This window comes from Saccopteryx leptura, chromosome 12 (genome assembly GCF_036850995.1).
Source record: "Saccopteryx leptura isolate mSacLep1 chromosome 12, mSacLep1_pri_phased_curated, whole genome shotgun sequence".
NCBI classification, from domain to species: Eukaryota; Metazoa; Chordata; class Mammalia; order Chiroptera; family Emballonuridae; genus Saccopteryx; species Saccopteryx leptura.
Window position 1 is genome coordinate 330330 of NC_089514.1, and position 17144 is coordinate 347473.

General features: G+C 53.5%; 1 protein-coding gene across 2 annotated transcripts in view; it reads right to left on the reverse strand.

Annotated features, from left to right (window-relative positions):
* The window catches only part of NUDCD3 (NudC domain containing 3), a 32518-nt gene extending 20904 nt beyond the window's left edge, over positions 1-11614 (reverse strand). Inside the window, exons 1-2 of one of the 2 annotated variants that reach the window (XM_066354276.1) lie at positions 11134-11614; positions 5229-5539 (exon numbers count right to left, since the gene is read on the reverse strand). In XM_066354276.1, the coding sequence (XP_066210373.1) occupies positions 5229-5539; positions 11134-11325 (503 nt within the window). In that variant the 5' untranslated portion in view covers positions 11326-11614. The remainder of the gene's footprint in view (positions 1-5228; positions 5540-11133) is intronic. The other variant, XM_066354275.1, reaches the window with a different exon arrangement.
* Positions 11615-17144: the final 5530 nt, after the last annotated feature.

Below are 17144 nucleotides of genomic sequence, written 5' to 3' on the forward strand. Positions count from 1 at the left end.
TCAGAAAACTAATTCCACTCCCAACAGACTTCAAATTGGGCAATAACACGACCAGAGGAAACTCTGGTCTGAAGGCTCGAGGGATGCCCAGCACAGCCTGCGGGCAGGTCCAGCTGAGAGAGAACAGAAACCAGCCTCCTGTGCTGAGGACCAAGCACCACCCATTCAGCAGGCACGGATGAGAAGCCACAGTCGTGCGCCTGGCTCTCGCCCAGCCCTCCTTAGCCAGCACCTGCCCGGAGGAGTGCTCAGGGCGCCCACAGAGGGGGCTCGCCCCAGCTCCCACCTGGCCTCCAGGTGACCCTCCAAGTCACAGCCCTGCACTCCCACCAACCTGAGGGCCCCACCCAATCCCCAGTGTCACTCGGAAACACCCACCTTACATCAAACTTCCAATTCACAAGTTCTGGCCTTTCAGCCCCTCTAAGAGGTTGGCAGCTTTGGAGTGACGCTGTCCCTCACAAGGTGACACTCTGCTGTCTTACCAACAGGTCTGGCGGTGATTTCCTGTACTGTTATGTGCACAGGGCCAGGCAGGGACCCACCAGGTCTGTATTTCTGATGCTGACATCAGATACCAAAACATCCCTGATAAGTGAAGTCCGAGTCCTGCTTTGTGATCAGGTTTGACAAATAGAAAGGTGCACATCTAAGGAGAGAAATCATTAATAAAAGTAGAAACGAGAAAAGTAGGAAAGAAGGAAGCTTGGGGGGTCCATTCTGGGCCCAGGTAAAGAAGGTGGTGGAAGCCCCAGGGCTGATGGGCCAGCCTGGGGCCATTTCTGTCCCAGCCATGAAGCCAACTGGTTAACGCCATGGCCGTTTCCAGACAGCTGGAGCAATGCCTGTGCCCAAGCCAAGGAGGAAGATGTGAACTAGTAGCTGTCAGCACCCATGTGCCCCGTGGTGGGGGGAGGGGGTGCTTTGTAAAGGAGGAACCAGAGCAGGTACTGTGAACATGAGCTAGGGGCACAGAGGCCCAGTCTGCAGGAGGCAGCGCAGTGAGGAGACCAGGGAGCCAGGGAGCCCGAGGTGGGAAAGGCAAGCATAACCCAGGTCCTGAGCAGGAAGAGAAACAATGTTTACAGAGTTTCAAAGTATCTCCCACTAGATACTCAGTAGTTACAAAGGAGAAACAGTAACTCTTCAGTCAGGAAACATCACACAAAACCACAGGAGTGAGTGTCTGCCAAGAAAAAAGTCTGTTCTGTGTCAAGACCATGCAAGACCAGACTGAGGATACCTGGCCCTAAGGCAGTGAGAACGGTCACACCTGGCCCAGAAGAAAGGACACTATTGGAACAAAGTCCTCAGATGGGCTCACAGCAGCCTCTGGTTACAGAAGACCTAACACCTGGGGACGCTGGGAGTGGTGTGGATGGGAATTCTTTGTATGATTTTTGCAAAGTTTTTTTTACAGACCACAAAATAAACAAACATTGAGAACTCTGGGCACCACTGCCTTCTGGGTTCCACCACAGTGCCGGCTTTTCACACCCCACAGCCAAAGCTGACCCATGGCCGCAGGACCACGCTGCTAGAATTAAGATTCTGCAAGTTTAAAATGCATATAGTTTATTTCTAAATATTGTTGACCCTAAAGACGTCAATTCTAATTCAAAACACGACTATAATGTATTCCCAATGAAACGAATTTCAACAGAATTTTCATAAAGAAAAATTAATTTTCAAGATAAGCTTGGGGGAGGGTATACACAGGCCCAGTCCTCAAGGTTAAACGCATTTCAGTAAAGATGGCCAACAAAGAGACAAACGTGAACAGACAGAATGAAAAGAAAAAAATACAGAAACATCTGCACAGCCGATCAGAATCCAACACACACACACCGAGTGGCGTTTCGAATAAAGGTCAAGGTTAACAGCAGCCGGGAGTGGGCAGGGGCTGCAGGCTGGCAGCACCTGGGTGGGTCAGGCACCCACCGTCACTGCCTGGCTGTTGCCCACCAGCGTGACCGCCAGGCCCTGTGACCCAGGAACCCCTGCCTGGGAATTCATCCAGCAGACACTCGCACGTGTGCTCCAAGAAGCTCGTGTAGCACACTCACAGAGCATTGCAGTGACGGCACCAGACTGGGAACAACCTACTCAACTCCCCGTGGGGCTGGAGATGACGCGAGAGCCACAGGCTGGAGGCTCTGAGGTCGTCCAAAGGTCCTGGCTCCAGTCAGAGTCACCTGGAAAGGAGCTCCTGAAACCCCCATGGTTAGGTCAACCTCTCAGCGGTGGCCCAGGAGTCAGCATTTTACAGCCCCAGTGAAGTGACTGCTGGGCCGGTTCCTAATGTGACGGGGGGGGGGGGGGTAGAGTGCTAGGGGGACAGTGACAACCATGCCCAGCCACAGGCAGACAGACAGGCCCCCGCCAGCTGCTAGTCCCAGCATGACACAACAGAGCCCATAAATACAGTCCGTGATACATAACAGAAAAAAATATACAAACATAAAAACTTATATAAAACACAGAAGCTCTACAAAAGAAAACATGGGCCCCCGTTACCTTTAGGGAGAACTTGCTTCCATCACACACTTGTAACTTTCAAAAACATTTCCCCCAATTTGCCAGCCAGCTCATCCGCAAGTCAGCCAAACGCATATCACAGAAACCCAATGGATCAATACTGGACTTTTTTTTAACAAATACATTTTGAGGACATAAAAGAGAAATAGAGGATCAACTACAAGTGATCTGTAACTGAGCCTTATTTGTAGATTACACAGACCTGTATCACTCTTTGTCCACAGGCAGGTCCACGGGCTGAGCTCATTGTCCCGGGTCCAGGATGCCCATACACACCCCCGTGCAGCACAAGAACCTCAGGCTCACAGCACTCGACAGTGTACAATGTGAACTCAAAATCAGCACGGGGTACGGGGAATGCTCAGGACAAAGTGGTCAGCAAAACAGAAGCCACATGCAATGCGGCTTTATAAACATACAGTCACCCCCTTATCTGGGGAGACATGTTCCAAGACCCCCGTGGATGCCTGAAGTAGCAGATGAGGGGACTATGGTACTTGTGTGTGTGTACACAGTCACAAAACACACACACACACGCATTGACATTCATGGGAAAACCTGTAGAAAATGTCCCAGGGACCAGCAGGGAGGGGTGGGTGTTCTCTTTAATATTCATCCTCACTCCCCAAGCACCCCACAGTGGGCATAATTAGAAAGGAAGCGGACGGCCTGTTCCCGTCTCAGTGGTGACAGTCACGGTGACAACAGCACCAGGAACCCACTAGAACGCTGAGTGTAGGAACTGTGTTCCGCCGTTCTCACGCTCCAGCCTCAGTCCATCCTCACCACAGGCCGACTGGGCAGGCACCTGGGTGCCATTTGGTGGCATTCTGGTATGTCCATGTGACCCTATTCAGGGGCCCGTGCAGTGGGCACCTGAAAAAGCCGGGCCAACAAAGGAAGGACCCATGTAGTCCTTCCAGCAGAGGAAGGAGCTGGGCCTCAGGCGGCTGACCACACGCGGAGAGGGTGCCCTGGCCCAGAGCAGCCCATCTCCTCTGCTGACAGCCCACACGGGGTGTGATCACCATAGGATGTTCATGGCGCCCAGCGTCCAATACAAAGTTACCGGCTGTATGAAGAAGCAGGAAAATGTGACTTAAAATCAGGAGACAGTTCAACCAACTGAAACAAACCAAGAGACGGCAGCAACGATGGAGGCTTTAATCAGCTCCTATGAACACACCGAACAACTGAGAGAAACCATGAGGGCAGGAAGCCCTAAGAAGGAATGAATCCAAGGGCGCGTGCAGAAAACCCACCCCCGCGGTAAACATGGGGCTGCTGAGCTCAATGGGGATCCGACGCCGCAGCAGGAAGGAGTAAATCTGGAGACAGGGCCACAGAGAAGAGAAAGATGGGGGTGGCCTGGGACTCAGAGCTCCAACGTCCCCAGCAGCATAAACACAGGGAAGCAAGCAAGCTGCAGGAACAAGTGCTGAAGGGAACCGTCAGAGCACGGGGTGGGGGGCGGGTCCTGCGCAGGGACAGCCCCACTTGCTCACCCCTCAAACGGCCCAGAGAGACGAGGACACCGGGATGACACCCTTTAGGAAAGCAACCCCCTGCAGTGCCCATGGAGCCACCTCGGCAGTGAGGGCCAAGGGTGCAGGTCTGGGACAGATGTGGGGGGCTCCTCCTGCAGCCCAAACCCTGGGCCCCTGCCCTGCCCCAGCCCCCTGCAGACCGCAGGCCCTGTCGCGCCCCGTTCTCTACTGGAGCCCTATATGCATGACCAGCCCTGCCTGCATCCCAGACTTGCCCGCTGGACAATGGCTGCTTCACCTTCATGACCGGGCAGTGCTGCCCTCCCTCCTGCACGTGGGCTTCCCCACTGTAATGTCCCTGAGTCGTTCACTGTGCTTCCTAACCAGGAACCAACTCAGAGGCGCCCCAGACAGAGCAGAGGGAGTGCAAGCAGCAGGAGGAACAAAAGGGACAGTAACTCCGCTGAGGCGGAGAGGGATGAGGGGGCTCCACTCAGCAGGACACGGCAGGGACACTCCTGTCCAAGGGGGGAGAGAGCTTTTCCTGAACACGGAGCACCAGGCAGCAGGCCATGTGTCCCATGCTGCCACATCAGACACAAGCGAGTGTCAGCTCCTGTCACCCACCAGGGTCAGGAGGGCACGCAACTCGTTCACGGACCAGGGCTCAACCATGCGGAGCAGCTGAGGAGGACACACAACTCGTTCATGGACCAGGGCTCAACCATGCAGAGCAGCTGAGGAGGACGGCACGGGGCCCCTCACTGCCACTCGTCCCCACCCCAGCTCACTGATGCGCACAGCCTGTGAGGGAGGGGCTGCTGTCACCTCTCCTCCACTAAGGAGACACAGGAAGGGGACACTGCGGGCCCAAGGCAAATCAGTCACCAGGGGCCATCTCCAAGGGGACTCTGGGCCCTGGGCTCCCAGTACGGACGGCGCTGCAGTGTCCAGAGGGAGGAGTGCTATCAGGAGACAGCGGCCCCATGGACACCAGGTCTCCACGGGCTGTGCGGCGACACACTCTGCCCGACCTCATCAGGGACAGAGAGGAAGAAGACTGAAGCCCCTGCCCTGAGTGCTGTCACGCAGCCTCACACACGGGAGCTAAATAAACACTGAGGCCGGTCGCTGTCACCCAGCAAGAGCCACTTCCACACAAACCCACCCACCGGTGTCCAGCGAGAAGGAAGAAGGTCTTACTTGGGAAGAGCCGAGGGCGCCCTCTGGGCCTGGGCAGCAGCCGCGTCAGTGCCTGGAGGCTCGGCATCCCCCCGGGGGCCTGAGGCCACCTCCTGCATGGCGCCCAGCTGGCCTGGAGGCTCTGCAGGCCCGCCCGAGGCCAAGTCCGTGGTGGAGTTGACCTCCGCCTCCTGCACTGGAGTGGGCACGGGCTCCTGCTCGGCCGCCACCGCAGCTGCAGCTTCCTCCTCCTTCCTCCTCATCTTCTCCTCCAGCTCCTTCCTCCTCTTCTCGTCATCCTGGCGGGCCATGCGGTCAAAGGTCTGGAACACCTACAATCAAACAGCGACCCTGCAGTGAGCGGCAGAAATGCAGCAGCACCCAGCGAGAGAGAAAAGCCGTTCCCAAAGCCCCGCTGCGCTGCTGCGAGAGCACCCAATGGGGGGGTTTCAGAGCCAACAGGCGTGCCCCCCCCGGGCGCGAGCCTCGCACAGCCGCTTCCAGCCTCAGCAGGTGCAGCCCATGGTCCCGCCTGCCCTCATCCCGACACCCCGTCTGCTGGCAACGCCGAGGACACTGTCCAGTGACTGCACAAGGCTAAGGCCCCAACAACTCCGGCTGCAGAGGGAAGGTGGAACCGGGCTGACCTCCTCTCCTCAGAACCACGGCAGGCTACTGCGCAGACTCGGGAAAGTTTGGGAATTCAATTCAACAAATTCCCAGCCTTGCCTGCAATGTGCAAGAACACAAAATCCACTGACAGCCCCCCCCCCCAGAACTCAACAGGTGGGGTGAGCCAGCCCTGTCTTTTCTGGAACACTGTCACCCATGAAAGTGCTGGGACTCCCCCCAACAGTGTGGCCAGGACAGGCTGTGTGCATACCTGCCATGCCATCAGAGTGAGGGTGCAAACAGGCATTTCATTTCAGAGGACAGAAATATGAAGACATTTATGTTACTTGGAAGGAGGAGACCTGAATCAGACCTTCAACAAAAGGCACATCTTCCTCAAGAAGCATATTTCCAAAGAACAGGTCACCAAGAACAGCTCCTGCAGTTGCTGGAGGCAGGAAGGCTGGGACGAACAACACCCCAAGTGACCCTCACGTAAACTGTGGGCTCTGGGTGACAATGACACGTACACGCAGGCTCATCATCTGCAGCCCACGCTACAACTCTGGCAAGGGCGAAGAAGATGGGGGAGCATGGGCATGTGGGAAATCTCTGCATCTTCCCCTCAACTTTGGTGTGAAGCTAAAACTGCTCTAAAAAGTAGTTGTGATAAAATACAAAGTAACACTGTTCATAAGTGGGCAGGAGTCATTCTCCAAAGGACTATAACGCAGTCAGGTATTTTATAATCATGAACGTTCACTGAGCAGAAAGACAAAACCAAAGAAGGTAATACCACACTAAACTATGCCAAATATTGTTAAAAACATTCTCTGAAGACCCGGAAATGCTGAGGCAGGCAGCACCGACATGTCCAAGAGGAGGAAGAGGAGGTCCAGGGGGTGAGAACTTGTCCAGGGTTCCACTAGTGAAGAAAGTAAAAATTACCCCTGACCACTGGTGGTGCAGTGGATAGAGCATCAACCTGGGACGCTGAGGACTCACGTTCAAAACCCCAAAGTAGCCAGCTTGAGTGCGGGCTCATCGGGTTGAGCACAGGCTTACCAGCTTGAGTGTGGGACCATCAACAGGACCCTATGGTCACTGGCTCAAGCCCAAGGGTCTCTGGCTAGGCTGGAGCTCCCCGGTTAAGGCATGTATAAGAAAGCAATCAATGAACAACTAAAGTGCCGCAAATGAGTCAATGCTTCTCATCTCTCTCCCTTCCTGTGTCTGTCTCTCTCTCTCTCACACACACACACAAAAAAATTAAAAGTTACTGTCCAGGCAGCACCGAGCACTGAGAGATGTGGGCCAAGGAAAACAAGAGTCCTAATACCTGCAGGCGCCAGACCATTTCTACTTCAGAGAACCTGTCCCCTGACTCACGCTCTCTGACACCCACACTGGTGACCTGAACCCTTGGCCCCCAGAGCCGCTCATCCTCCTGACACCTCACAGCTTCATCTTAATGCCCCCAAAACAGCAACCACAGGGGTCCTAACATCTGGGACCTCCCACCACCCACAGCCTCTCATTCATTCTAGAATGCAGGACTGTGGGGCTGGAAGGGCATCTGTGGTCTCCAACCAACCTTCTCACTGACAGAGGGGTGACTCACCCAGATTCCCAGGACTCCGCAAGGGACAGACAGTGCGGCTCCCCTGACTCTCCTGGGTGGGCTTCTACACAGACTCCTCAAAGACTCCAGGACAAACACAGAGTGTCAACTGAAATGAATGGAATGTCATGCTAAACATATTTTTCTCAAAACCCACAAAAAATATCATGGAGTGGAATGTGTCTTTCCCAGTGAGGGTCCTTCAAACTGTGCATCAGGTGGTACAGATCTTCAGAATTAGGAGGAAAGCTTAAGAAGTTTTGCACCAGCCTGACCAGGTGGTGGCGCAGTGGATAGAGCATCAGACTGGGATGCGGAAGGACCCAGGTTCGAGACCCCGAGGTCGCCAGCTTGAGCGCGGGCTCATCTGGCTTGAGCAAAGAGCTCACCAGCTTGGACCCAAGGTCGCTGGCTCCAGCAGGGGGTTACTCGGTCTGCTGAAGGCCCACGGTCAAGGCACATGTGAGAAAGCAATCAATGAACAACTAAGAAGTCGCAACGCGCAACGAGAAACTGATGATTGATGCTTCTCATCTCTCTCCGTTCCTGTCTGTCTGTCCCTGTCTATCTCTGCCTCTGTAAAAAACAAAAAAAAAAAAAAAAAAGAAGTTTTGCACCAGCCCCCGAATGTCAGAAAAAGCTTCCAAGTTCCAATCCTCCTATCCAAACCTTCTTAGTCTGTGTTCTGAAGAGACCCCCAAGCACCCCACCTCGCTGCAGTACGCATTGGAAGTCGCCTTCTACCATCGAGTCAGGGGCAGACAAGCAGGGTGGGGTCGGTCAGGAAGCCACCTAATGCCACTGAGAGGTGACACTGTCCAGCACTGAGTCACTCAATCTGACTCAGCACCTTTTGTTTGTTATAAAGTGTAGTTAAAGACATTAATTTCACCTGACCAGGCAGTGGTGCAGTGGATAGAGCGTTGGACTGGGATGCGGAGGACCCAGGTTCGAGACCCCGAGGTCGCCAGCTTGAGTGCGGGCTCATCTGGTTTGAGCAAAGTTCACCAGCTTGGACCCAAGGTCGCTGGCTCAAGCAGGGGGTTACTCAGTCTGCTGTAGCCCCACGGTCAAGGTACATATGAGAAAGCAATCAATGAACAACTAAAGTGCCACAAGTACGAGTTGATACTTATCTCTCTCCATTCCTGTCTGTCTGTCCCTATCTATCCCTCTCTCTGACTCTCTGTCTCTGTAAAACAAACAAACAAACAAAAAAACAAATAAAAAAAACACATTAATTTCAGGTGTACAACACACTCAACCTCTGTATAACCTCACAAAGCAATCACCAGGACCACTGCGATAACCTGTCACCTCATAAAGTTATCACACTATCAGTGATTATACTCCCTGTGCTGTACATCACATCCCATGTCTTAATTTGTTTTAACTGGAAATCAGTGCCAACTCAGTATCTTCTCCCCCCCCTGAAATGAAAAGGGGGGGCAGTGCAGACAGACAGATTCCCATGTGCCAGTCGAGGATCCACCCGGCATGCCCACCAGGAGGCGATGCTCTGCCCGTCTGGGATGTTGCTCTGTTGCAACCAGAGCCATTCTAGCGCCTGAGGCGGAGGCCATGGAGCCATCCTCAGTGCTGGGGCCAACTTTGCTCCAATGGAGCCTTGGCTGCAGGAGAGGAAGAGAGAGACAGAGAGAAAGGAGAGGGGGAAGGGCGGAGAAGCAGATGGGTGCCTCACCTGTGTGCCCTGGCCAAGAATCGAACCCGGGACATCCACATACTGGGCCAACACTCTACCCCTGAGCCAACCGGCCAGGGTCCCAACTCAGTAAGTTGACATCCCATCCACAAAAAAACTCCTAGCCAATACTGAACTATCTTACAAGTGTCCCTCCAAATGCCTCAGTAGTTCAAGGACAGCTCCCAGAATTCACCCTGATCTTCCCAAACAATATTCCTAGGGCGCATCTGATCTGTGAAGGTTCCTGGGCAATGCTTCCAGAAAACACCACCCTTTCTTAACCATCTGCTGGAAACTGCCCCTTGGTTGTAGTCAGTCTCACTGCCCTGCCTACTTCCCACTGCTCCCACTCTGCAGCCTCTGCTTCCGCCGTCCCTTCCCTGACCATCCCCCAAGGGCTGCCCTCCACCTCAGCTCTGCTCTCCCTCAACACCCCCCCCCCCCAGTCCCATCCAGTCCATCTAAAACTAGGCCTTTTCTCCTAAACTCAAGTGACAGGACATCGTTATTCCAGTCGCCCAAGCTTGAGACCTCAGGTCACCTGATTCAACCACCCCCTCCCTCTGCCCTGCTCTCTTCCCACTTCATTAAATGGGTCACGAAGTCTTAACCAAGAAAGCTGCCTGGAACATAGTAGGTGTTTTATGTACTGACACCATATAAATGAATTACCTGTCAGTTCATCTATAATATGAAAGGGCAAAGACCAACCTTTCAGACCGTGTTAGAATTAAGCAAGATGGCATCCTCCCACAATAACCAGTACATACCAGGTGCTCAGTCGCTGCTCCTTTCTCCTCTTTTTTGCAAGCTACCATCACCCTAAATAAGTATTCCCACCCTACTATGAAATGGATAAATAATGGAACAGAAAGAACTGACATCACAGAAACAACGTTGCCAAATTGACACCCTCACCTGTCACAGAAAACTCAACCCTATCTATTTCACAGGGGTGTCCACGCAAGTATTAAACAGCGCTACAGCCCTGTTAGAAACCCTGACTGAGACCGCACTCAGCCACTGAAAGGATGAGGAACAGCCATAGGTTCTGAAACAGCGAAACCCAGCTCCACGTCTCATTAGACCCTGTCACCTCTGGTAGTTATTCAGACACTGTAAGCCCTTGTCTCTTACTGCAATCACAAACTGTAGGGTGCTTGAGAAAGTGGGAGGGACTGCCTGCATTTCCAGCCTCTCAGGTTCCTGCAAGCAGGCTCGGTGCTTAGCTGAGTACCTGCTTCCAACCCCGCCCAAGCCCCACCTCCCTACAAAACCTCTCATTTCCAAACTTGCTCCCTTCTTTCCAATGGACTGGTCACAAAACTGGCGTGCCACAGTCCTCGGTTCTGATGTGTTTTATCTTCTCAACCGTAACTAGTGTCACATGGAGGCCACGACCTAAACGAAATCTTCACATCCCAGTGCGTGTCCAATGCCTGTGGCGGCTGAGTGTAAACACCTGCTACATTCCAAGGTATACAGTCAACTTCGGCGAGTGGATGTTACCAAGACCTCAAACATGTAATAAGTTTAACCCGGGATATACAGACAGACAGATGCTCAAACGTCCTGACTCGTACCCAGAAAGTCACTTGTCAAGTAGGGAGACCGCAGCCACCGGTGACCAGCGGCTCCGGGCGCGCAGACCCCGCGCTTCTACCAGGCCTCCACCCGGCCTGCGCTGCAGGCGCCGCGCCGCTTCTGACACCGGGAGCATCCGGTGACACCAAGACCGCCGAGAGCCAGTCCTGCTCCCGCAGGGCGCAACCTGATCTGCGACCGGCGTCTCTGCTTACTCGCTCGCAGCCCCGGCCCCAGGACGCGGGTCCCGGGAAGCGCCAGAGGGGGAAACTGAGGCCAACATCGCTGGGAGGGACGGGGGCCGAGATCGCGCGAGTCTGGGGCTCCGGGAAGGGGCATCTGGGGAAAGGGGAGCTCCGGGGGACGAGGCTCCGCCGCCCGCCCGACCGCCCGGCGCGCGTCACCTGCAGCACCAGCGCCTGCGCGGCCCCGGGAGGGAAGCCCATGCGGTCAGACGGGTGGCGCAGCAGGCGGTAGAAGTCGGTCTTGCGGTAGAGGAAGCCGAAGAGCACGCGCAGGAAGTCCTGGACGTTGCCCACGTGCTGCAGGATGCCCAGCAGGGCCTGGTCGTACAGCTCGGCCGCCCCGGGCTCCATGGCGTCGCCGACCGGACCGCAGGGGAGCTCGCTCACGGCAGGAGCGGCGCGGCCCGGACGCCGGCCCACGGCCACTTCCGGCGCGCCGCGGTAACGGTCCGGCCCCCACGGCGGCCCGCGAAACTTTCGTCCGCGCTCACTCGGTCCCGTGCGGGTCAGCGCTCGGGCGACCTCGCCGTCGGCCCGCCCCCACCGCCCCGCCGGCGTCCTCGCTGAGGAGCGAACCGGGGTCCCGAAGTGGCCGCTAGACGCCAGGGAGCCCGGGGATGCGCTGCTGAGGACGCCTAGTGGCCATGTTGGAAACGGGCGGAAGAGCGGGGCGGCGGCGTCACGCCACCCCGGATTGTCACGTAGTGCCGCCCCCGCCTCTTTGCGCTGGCAGGTCCGAGGGGACAGGTGCGCGCGTGCCCGAGGACGCTGTCCCTGGAGGGCGTGCGCAGGCCAAGCCGCGTGCGTCAACAAACGGCTTCTGTCCTGTCAGAAGAGATGAGCTCGCAAACGACAAAACAACAGTGGTTGATCTCCTTTATTTAGTTTTGAGTGTATGGGGCTGACACTGGTTAATAAGATTATATCGGTTTTAGTCGTACAGTTCTACATATAATACGCCACCTGGACATTGTGCTGTGTGTTCACCTACCCGAGTCAAGTCTCCTTCCATCACCATTCCCCACCACCACCCTCTTCTACCTTCCCCACCCCCTTCCTTCCCTCTTGTAGTCACCATGCTGCTGTGTCTGTGAGTCTTTTTTCTTTACTTAATCCTTTCCACTTGGATTGGTCTTCAAGGCCTATTGCTAAGAACAGCCAGTCTGAAAAGGCGCCGTGCAGTATGGCATTCTGGAAAAGGCAGACTGCAGAACTCGTAATCAGGCTGTGGTTGCCAGGGGTAGGTGTGAGAAAAGGTTGGCTGCACGAAGCACAGGTCCCTGGACCTATTCTGGGTGTTAGTGAGGGATGACACCTGGCGTGGCTAGTGATAGAAATAGAGAAGTTACAGCACACAGAGAAACTTAATGGATGCATGTTTTTAAAAAATCACTTAGGAGATTGGGGATCCCAGAACGGAATGCAGAATGTGACAAAGCGATCCACCTGTACTGTATTATAAATGTATGAAACATTGGCCCTGGCTGGTTGGCTCAGTGGATAGAGTGTCAGCCCAGCATGCGGACGTCCCAGGTTCGATCCCCAGTCAGGGCACACAGGAGAAGCAACCATCGGCTTCTCTTCTTCCTCTCCCCCTTGTCTCTCTCTTCCCCTCTCGCAGCCAGTGGCGGGAGCATCAGCCTCAGGGGCTGAGGATAGTTTGGTTGATTGAAGCATTGGCCTCAGATGGTGGTTGCCAGGTGGATCCTGGCCAGGGTGCATGAAGGAGTCTGACTCTCTATATCCCCTCCTCTCACTTCAAAAGAAAAATGTATAAAACAGCCTCACTGACGCTGCTGACGGAGGTGTCCTTGGAAATGAGTGGAGTCCGGAGACTAAAGGGAAAGGAAACTGTACACAGACACTTCATTCTAAGTTGTTTCCCAGGGGACACAGGCTGCCTGAAATTCCTAAGTGCCTACTTGGAAATGAGCAATCAAGTAGGTGGTAGTGGCGGGTGGAGCCAGGCTTCTGACTATTGAGTGAGTGTTTGCAGATAAGAAGTAGGGTGGAGCCTGGGATAATGCCTGTGTTGGGCTAGAACAGGCATCACAGTGAACTGTATGGATCAATACCCGTGGGTTGCTACATTTGGAAGTGTTTTTACACAAACATTTCTTTGCTCTCCCAGCTGAGAGGGCCCAGAAGCAACGATGCCCTAGTAGCAATGTGTACATCAAGCACCCAGATCCTGGTTTCTAATCCTGTGGTTGTAGGTCTTGGGGACCCTCTTATAGTGCCAGAAACTAAACAACTGCTCAAGAAGGGACAAAAAAAATCACCATGATGGGCATATGACAAAGGGACCCAGGAGCCAACTGACAGAGCTTCCAAAGGCCAAAGCTGGAGCAATTTGACAAACAAATTAATAAAACAATTAAGGTAGTATTATAACCCGAAGTACAAAATGACTAGCCATGAGTGCATACTGATACATGTATAAACAATGTATTCAGAATGCTGAGCTCTGTTCTCCAGGAGCTGGAACATGGTTCCCCATCCCTAAGTGTAGGGTGTGCACAGGGACTTCCTCCCAATGAACACAGATTAGAAAAGGGGGAAAGGGAATCTGTAGGGAGAAGATGCCTCACAGACACAACCTCAGCTAGGTGACCAATGTCAACGTCACAGCAATTAGTCATGGTGACAGTACTTGCCTTTGACATGATGTGTTGAGAATGACACTCCATCTCTATAGCCTTCCTCCCCAAAACCCATCACCCCAGTCTCATCCAGAGAGAAACACCACATAAACCCCATATGAAGAACATTCTACAAACACCTGACCACAAAACTGGCCCAGGCACTGAGGATGGCTCCATGGCTACCACCTCAGGCACTAGAATGGCCCCCATTGCAGCAAAGCAACAGCCGAGATAGGCAGAGCACCACCCGCTGGTGAGCATGCTGGGTGGATCCCAGTCGGGCACATGTGGGAGTCTGTCTGACTGCCTCCCTGCTTCTCACTTCGGAAAAATACAAAAACAAAAAAAAACAAAACACCTGACTAGTCCTCCAAATTGTCAGGTCATCAAAAACCAAGTCTAGCCTGACCAGGTGGTGGTGCAGTGGATACAGCATCAGACTGGGATGCGGAGGACCCAGGTTCGAGACCTCGAGGTCGCCAGCTTGAGCGCACATCTGGTTTGAGCAAAAAAAGCTCACCAGCTTGGACCCAAGTTCGCTGGCTCGAGCAAGGGGTTACTCGGTCTGCTGTAGCCCCACGGTCAAAGCACATATGAGAAAGCAATCAATGAACAACTAAGGTGTCGCAACGAAAAACTAATGATTGATGCTTCTCATCTCTCCGTTCCTGTCTGTCTGTCCCTATCTCTCTCTCTCTCTCTCTCTCTGTCTCTGTAAAAAAACAAACAAACAAAAAAAAAAAACACACCAAGTCTGACAAACTGTTGTACCAACAGGAGCCTCAGGAGATGTGATGACTGAATATCAGGGGGTGTCCTAAGTGGGATCCTAGAATAGAAAAAGGGCACAAGGGAAAAACTGGGAATACTAAATAAAGTAGGGACTTTTGTTAGTAATTATCACTATTGGTTCATTAGCTGTACACTGACAAATGTACTTCACTAATGTGCTATTAGTACAGGGGGCTGGGCATAGGGCATATAAGACCTCTGTCCTATCTTTGCAATTTTTCTGTAAGTCTAGTACTGTTCTTCAAAATGTTTTAATTTATTTCAAAATTGATCATCATTCATCCCTGGCTGGTTGGCTCAGTGGTAGAGTGTCGGCCTGGTGTGTGGATGTCCCGGCTTCGATTCCCAGCCAGGGCACACAGGAGAAGCGCCCATCTGCTTCTCCACCCCTCCCCCTCTCCTTCCTCTCTGTCTCTCTCTTCCCCTCCTACAGCCAAGTTCCATTGGAGCAAAGTTGGCCCCAGCACTGAGGACGGCTCCATGGCCTCCGCCTCAGGTACTAGAATGGCTCTGGTTGCAGCGGAGCAACACCCCAGATGGGCAGAGCATCGCCTCCTGGTGGGCATGCCAGGTGGATCCTGGTCAGGCGCATGCAGGATTCTGTCTCTCTGCCTCCGTGCTTCTCACTTAAGGGAAAAAAAAAAAGTGATCATCATTCATAATGTTATCCCTCCCCTAAAAGAGCAAGAGGAGGTGTTGTGCTGGTATTGGTACAGGGGAAGTGGCAACCTTGTCCCCTGCTGCTGGCTGTGTGCACAGGACTGCTGCTTAGGGAGCATTTGCCTGTACCTCCAGATGGCTCTCTCACACACAAACTGGAAGTATGCAAACATGTGCACATCGCACTGGTCCACAGTTCCATACCTGAAATCCCAGAGGCGAGTTGAATTTCAGAATGTAGAATGTGCTTTGGAAAGGTACCTAGTATCTTGGTCTCCGCGCTTCTCTAATGTGGGCCATAGCCCGTAACCAAACCTGCTCATGCTGCCCACACCAAGTGGAGAGAAGGCTGTGAAGACCCTGTTTATAAAGAGTACAAATAGACACTTCTCCCATCAGGTTTTGCCACCAAATGAGTTTGTCTCAAATTTAGAAAAGATAAACAAACCAGGTTTTCAGAGCTTTTGGGATTTTGGAATTCCAAATAAGTGTTTGTGGGCCTACTCAGCAGAAAAATAAATGAGAACATTCAGATAGCCCACTAGCAAGGGAATTTATTTATTTATTTTTATAAACAACAAACAACCTGTTCTTACAATGGAATACACTATGACACATGTATCCACATGGACATGTCTGTTTTGTGGTCACGAGGTCACAGCAGCTCCTCAGCCAAACCCATCCAACAACCGAATGATTGGGGGCTGGAGCCCAAGCAGAGCAGAAAGTTCTGGAGAAAGGCGGTCAGGAAGGCCATGTTGCTTGACACCCTGCACAGAGCCTTTCCTGGAGCTGGCCACGTGCACAGTGGGTCCTTCTCTCCCCAAAAGCACCTTGCTTCTCCAACAGGTTCTCTGGGTATTGCCCCCCTTACAGGTTGTTTCCGGAAAGCAAGCAGCCATCGGTCCCTGCTCTGGCCAGCACCACCACGTCTGGGACCTTTGTGCCTCCTGGTTTGGGGTCAGCTGCTCCCCTCTCCTGAAAATCACTTCTAAGGAAGGTCACACAATGGCCTGGCTACTTTCTTGAAAGGGAGAGGGGAAAATACTAACTAATATCTCCCTAAACCACCCTCTCACACATGTATTATTTGTGTAATTTACAAAAATTATCTTAAGCCCAGAGGCAGCCAGAATAGGACATGTGACATAAAATCCCATTTCTGTTCAACAGACATTTATTTTTTTATTTTATTTTATTTTTTTTAATTTTCTGAAGCTGGAAACGGGGAGAGACAGTCAGATAGACTCCCGCATGCGCCCGACTGGGATCCACCCGGCACGCCCACCAGGGGCGACGCTCTGCCCACCAGGGGGCGATGCTCTGCCCCTCCGGGGCGTCGCTCTGCCACAACCAGAGCCACTCTAGCGCCTGGGGCAGAGGCCAAGGAGCCATCCCCAGCACCCGGGCCATCTTTGCTCCAATGGAGCCTCGGCTGCGGGAGGGGAAGAGAGAGACAGAGAGGAAGCAGAGGGGGAGGGGTGGAGAAGCAGATGGGCACTTCTCCTGTGTGCCCTGGCCGGGAATTGAACCCGGGTCCACCCGCACGCCAGGCCGACGCTCTACCGCTGAGCCAACCGGCCAGGGCCTCAACAGACATTTATTAAGTGCCGTTGTGCACAGCATTGAGCAGGGTGTTCCTCGGTTTATGCTTCTACATGGAGGTTCAGGTTGGGCTGGTTGAGGCCGTGGCCAACACTCCAGCTATGGGGCAGAGGGCAGGGCCAGCCCAGCCCCCAGGAACTCACAGCCTTACAGAGACACATGAGCAGCCTTGATTGGTGACAACAACCTTAATAATCATTGAAACTGGAGGCCAGCCTGACCAGGTGGTGGCGCAGTGGATAGAGCGTTGGACTGGGATGCGGAGGACCCAGGTTTGAGACCCTGCCAGCTTGAGCACAGGCTCATCTGATTTGAGCAAAAAAAATTCACCAGCTTGGACCCAAGGTCTCTGAATAGAGCAAGGGGTCACTCAGTCTGCTGAAGGCCCGCGGTCAAGGCACATATGAGAAAGCAATCAATGAACAACTAAGGCAGCGGTTCTCAAACTGTGGGTTGCAACCCCGGCAG